This window comes from Macrosteles quadrilineatus, unplaced genomic scaffold, assembly GCF_028750875.1.
Source record: "Macrosteles quadrilineatus isolate MER2022 unplaced genomic scaffold, UCM_ALF_1.0 Scaffold_18__1_contigs__length_3160703, whole genome shotgun sequence".
Taxonomy (NCBI): domain Eukaryota; kingdom Metazoa; phylum Arthropoda; class Insecta; order Hemiptera; family Cicadellidae; genus Macrosteles; species Macrosteles quadrilineatus.
The window spans coordinates 1,860,534-1,866,330 of NW_026542611.1; the positions used below are offsets into that span (position 1 = coordinate 1,860,534).

Consider the following 5,797-nt stretch of genomic DNA (forward strand, 5'->3'; position numbering starts at 1 on the left):
AAGGTGCCAATTGAGTGATAAATCGTGTCGTGCACCTTATACATGAAAGGCCCTAAACTGCTATGTTCTTCAATTTTAGCTCGATTGCTGACCATTGCGAGTGCAGAGTTGTACAATCTAATGTTCTCTTTTTAGTTTCTGCTCAAATTATTTCCTCCATTTAGTAGGCTCTGGATATAATAGCTTTCTCGGTATGGTGGTAGATTCACCTTTTCTTTATGGCAGCAGGATGAAAATCCTTCGACTCGTCCTCTTTGTTCTTCTTTAAAATGTAGCACACTACATTTCTAACATTTTAATGCCATCTCGCCAAGTGAATGCTGCTGAGTTCTTGTATTAGTCAGTGTAATTTTGTAAGTACCGGTACACGTTGCCACTAACTGTTCCACCTCCTCGGCTGGGTTCCTTACGTTTTGCATTGCTTGCCTTATTTTGACCATGATGTATGAGTAGGCTACCCAGCTCTTGCGGGGACCAATCAGAGAGCAGCATTTCATCCCCACCCCTCCCCCTAGGCCACGCCCCCTTTTGCCCCACGTGGTCTAACCTCTGGTGTCCCACGTGGTCTAACCTCGTTTTTGTTTTCGCGCCAAACATCTAACCTCACTTTACGTATTGCATACGTAGGTTCCCGCCAAACGAAAAAAAACTTCACCTTCCCGCCAAGTAACATAACCTCACATTTATTTTCGCGCCAAACGAAAAAAATCACCTTCCCGCCAAGTAACATAACCTCACTTTTGTTTTCGCGCCAAACGAAAAAAAAATCACCTTCCCGCCAAGTAACATAACCTCACTTTTGTTTTTGCGCCAAACGAAAAAAATCACCTTCCCGCCAAGTAACATAACCTCACTTTCGCGCCAAACGAAAAAAATCACCTTCCCGCCAAGTGACTTTCGCGCTAAACGAAAAAAACCTTATTTCTTCTCCGCCGATTCCCGCCAAACAACGTAACCTCACCTTCCCACCAAGCTTCACTTTACGTATTGCGTAGGTTCCCGCCAACTTATGTAACCTCCGTAATGATCAACTCTTGCCAAATGAAATAGCCTCCACTGAGTTATATGTCCTGAATAATTACACAGATTGTTTGATTTAAAATATGTTTTAATGCCGCTACATCTACGATTTATATTTACATTCTTATAAAAATATTTACAAACACTAAACTTCTTCTTCTTCTTCTTCTTCTTCATCATCACGGTTCTGTAACAAAACAAGGAAGTGTTAATGGTGTGTATCCTGGTTGCTGATTGGTTGTAATAAGCTTGTACCTGATTGGTCATAAATAGGTGATCTATTGTGTGATTGGCCAATTTTAGCTATTTAAACTTTTCAGTACTTATTTTCTTTCACTTTGCTCTTGGCAATTGAACGTGTTGGACGTGTGCTCTTGTGTTTGATGTTTTGAGGTTATGTTTGCAAGTTATTTCTAGTGTTAAATGTTAGTCTGATTATTTATGGTACATCAGTGGTAAGTGAACTTTGTTTCTTTAGTGTAACGTATTGCGCAATCGGTGTGCTATATTTAGCTTTGTGTGCGCGCAGCTTTGTACCCACCACATCTTGTGTCTCTGTGTTGTAGTGTGCAATCGGTGTGCTATATTTAGCTGTGTGCGCGCGCAGACTGTGCCCCCTCTAGATCTTGTGTCCCTTTTACTTTGCTCTAGGCATTTGACGACGATGGATGTTAGTATGGCTGATAACGTATCTGATGAAGTAGTTGAACCCGTAAAAGTAGTTGAGCCTGTTAATTTGATTAGTACTGATCAAACTTATGTAAATAAATTTAGATTGTATGGGAGTAAAACTGTATTTAAATTCACCAATCCGCCTCCAGAGACTAATGAGATTGATTGGTTGAGACAGGGGTTTGCACAAATTGTAAATAGTATGAAAGAACAAGCTTTTGAAAATGATCAACTTGGGTTTACTTTGGAGAGTCTCAACTTGAAATCAAAAGCACCAGGCTATGTAAATTTTCGTCCGGCTACTGAAATTGATGAAAACGTTTTGTGGCAAATCTTTGGCGGTATTGTGCAATCAAACTCTGAATCCATAAAATCTACCGACACCTTTAAAGTGGAATGCACTAGAATTAACCTTCCTGTAGGTTCTGGAAGGGTAAGACCAGGGTTTTACAATACGTTTGACGAGGAATGCAAGGCAAGACGGGGAATTGTTGTCATTAATAATAAAGATAAATTGTGTCTTCCCCGTGCAATTGTAGTGGCTATGGCCAATGTAACCAAAGACCCCCTTTACAACGCAGTAAGGAAAGATGATGGAAAAAGACAGACTGTTAGGGCTCAAGAACTTGTGTGTCGAGCTAGGGTTGAAATGCCAGAAGGTGGAGCTGGCATACCAGAACTTGAAAAATTTCAGGGGTTTTTGAGGGACTACAAAATTGTTGTGTATAACTATGACAGGAAAGGACGTGATGTCTACTTTGAGGGAAATGTAGAGAACCCAAAGTTCAAAATTAACTTGTTGTTTCACAATGGACACTACAATGTGATTAATTGCTTGACTGCTGCTTTTGTTTGTAATTATTTCTGTGAAGCCTGTTATGTACCCTACGACCATAAAAGAGAGCATCGCTGCTCAAACATTTGCCCACAGTGTCAAACTATCTCACCTCCCTGTGTAGTGGAGAGTGGTGGTGTTCTGTGCCCTAAATGTAACATGACTTATAAAAATCAGAGATGTTTTATCGCGCATCAAGCTGATAGATGTAAAAATGTAAAGAAATGTCTAGACTGTGGGAAATTGGTTTGGATTAGAGATCGATCTAAGCCTCATAAATGTGGTGAAGTATATTGCAAACCTTGCAGTTCATTTGAAGAACCTAACCACAAATGCTATATGAAACCAGACACAAGAAAGCCAAAATCCAAAGACTTTTTGTTTATTTTCTTTGACTTGGAAACCCGTCAAGACGAGTCCCTGCCCTCAGATCCTGAGTCTAAATTGCATCAAGTGAACTTGTGTGTGTCACAACAGTTTTGCTATCAGTGTATTGAGGCTAAATTTTGTATAGCTTGTAAAAATCGTACACGAGTGTTTAGTTCTGAACCAGTCACTCAGTTCATGGACTATGTGATGCAAGTCCGTAGAAATTTTAAAGATGTCTGTGTCATTGCACACAATGGGCAGGGCTTTGATTTTCAGTTTTTGCTCAAATATGTGCTGGAGGATACAAAGTTCACTCCGAAACTTGTAATGCGGGGAACTAAGGTCATTTTGATGGAGATTGACAATGTGAGGTTTGTTGATTCACTTAGTTATTTCCCTATGCCTCTTGCTGCACTGCCCAAAGCCTTTGATTTGCCCCCGGAAAAGAAGAAAGGCTATTTCCCCCACCTCTTCAACACCCTTAAGAATCAAAATTATGTGGGCTCTATGCCGCCAAAGGAGTTTTACTGTCCAGAATCTATGTTTGAAAAATCACACAAAGATTTTGAAAATTGGTATAATGATCAGGTTGCAAACCACTTCACATTTGACTTTAAAAAAGAAATCCTAGAGTACTGTATGTCGGACGTTGATATCTTGGCCCAAGCTTGCTTAAAGTTCCGTTCAATTTTCCTGCAAGAGTGTAATGTTGACCCGTTTCTTGAAGCTGTAACCATTGCCAGCGCATGCAATTTGGCCTTCCGTCGGAACTTTTTGAAGAAAAATACCATCGGCATCGTTCCTAAAAACGGATATAGGCTTACAGACGCTCAATCGGCAATCGCGTTACAGTGGCTATCATGGGAAGAGGAGAAACGTGGAGTTAGAATTGAACACGCTGGTCGTGGAAAAGAAGTTAGGATCAATAAACTGAAAGTAGATGGGTTTGACGGTCAGAATATTTACGAATTTCAAGGATGCTACTGGCACGGATGCCCTAAATGCTTTCTCTATGACCGTGAACTTGCTTTGAAAGAGGACCCCCCTGACTCACTCCATTTGCGATATGAACGGACCAAATCTAAAATAGCAAAGTTGGGTGATAACGTTGTACAAATGTGGGAATGTGAGTTTAGAAAGTTAAAAAAGACAGAAAACCTGAAACACCTAGAAAAGTTGCCGATCCTCAACAATTTACCTCTGAATCCGAGGCAAGCATTTTTTGGGGGCCGAACCGGGAATGCCAAAACGTATCACAAATGCGCCGAAGGGGAAACCATTGAGTACGTGGATGTATGCTCTCTCTATCCCTGGGTATGTAAATATGGCAAGTACCCTGTAGGCCACCCAACGATCTATGTAGGAGACAAAGAGTGTAGACAGAGAGGTCTTAATGTTGAGGGTCTATTAAAGTGTAAAGTACTTCCACCTCGTGAGCTCTATCACCCCGTTCTCCCAGCCAAAATGAATGACAAGTTAATGTTTGTTTTGTGCGCGACTTGTGGAGATGGTCAGATTCAAAGTGATTGCGACCACGAAAGTGGTGACAGAGCACTTATTGGGACCTGGACCATGGACGAAGTTCGTAAAGCTGTAGAAAAGGGTTATGTTGTACTCGACATGTATGAACTTTGGGAGTATAAGGTAGCCACATATGAAAATGGGGGATTGTTTACTGATTTTATAAATAAATTTTTAAAAATGAAACAGGAAGCATCTGGGTACCCGGGTTGGTGTGAAACAGACGAGGACAAAAACAAGTACATTGACGACTATTTTAAGAAAGAGGGTGTCCAACTAGAAAAAGACAAAATTGTAAAAAATGGTGGCTTAAGGTCGTTAGCTAAGCTTATGTTGAACTCGTTTTGGGGAAAATTTGGACAGCGTGAAAATCAGACCAAAGCTACGATTGTCAGAGACCCAAAAACACTTTTCAAAATGTTAACTAGCTCTGAAATTGATGTAAATAGAGTACAGATTGTCAATGATGAGGTTCTTGTTGTTAGCTGGGAGTACATTGAGGAGGTTGGGGAACCATTGCAAAATGTAAATGTTGTGTTGGCAGCTTATACTACTGCCCAAGCGAGATTGAAGCTCTATGAGCATCTAGATGCTTTGGGTGGTCAAGTGTTGTATTATGATACTGATTCTGTATTGTATGTATACAAGGGTGGTTTGTACAGAGTTCCCACGGGAGATTATCTAGGGGAAATGACCGATGAGTTGGCCGAGTATGGACCAGGTTCATACATAACAGAGTTTGTATCTGGAGGGCCAAAAACCTATGCATACCTCGTGTGGTCAACAAACAAACAAAAATTGATTCCCGTTGGTAAAGTAAAAGGGCTTACATTAAACATGAAAACTTCTAAAAAGATTGGATTTGACAGTTTGAAAGAGATGGTCCTTGGTGATGCTGCACAAACAATGGACATTGAGGAAAATAGAATCAGACGAACAAAGGATAGGAATATAGTTACAATCAGTGAGGTCAAACAGTTTAAAATTACTGGACCAAAAAGGAAACATGGTAGCAATTATGATACACTTCCATATGGGTTTAAAATTAAAAAAACTCACCAAAATCTCAACTCCTGAATCACTATCACTGTCACTTAACTCCTCCCAGTCCCCAATATCCACCTCGTTCCACCCGTTCCACCCTCCCGGTCCCCAATTGACCCCAAATTCCGAATCTGTGTCTGAATCGTTGTCTTCTTCAATCAAATTTAAAAATTCACATACTCTGCGATATAAATAATGTTGAACAAAATCACTAACGACCAGCATCAGAGAGATCATGTTGGACACTGAACACATGTTGCACATGCTGCACATGTGTTGCGCTCCCCTCTCCACTATCACTACATACCTTTATGGTGGCATATTCTGTGTTTCTTG

At 40.6% G+C, this 5,797-nt stretch overlaps 1 protein-coding gene across 1 annotated transcript; it reads left to right on the forward strand.

The window, feature by feature from the left end:
- Nucleotides 1-2,236: 2,236 nt before the first annotated feature.
- On the forward strand, nt 2,237-5,494 carry LOC129005251 (uncharacterized). Its single transcript, XM_054434092.1, has one exon. It carries the CDS (start codon nt 2,237-2,239, stop codon nt 5,492-5,494), a length of 3,258 nt encoding a protein of 1,085 aa, XP_054290067.1.
- Nucleotides 5,495-5,797: the final 303 nt, after the last annotated feature.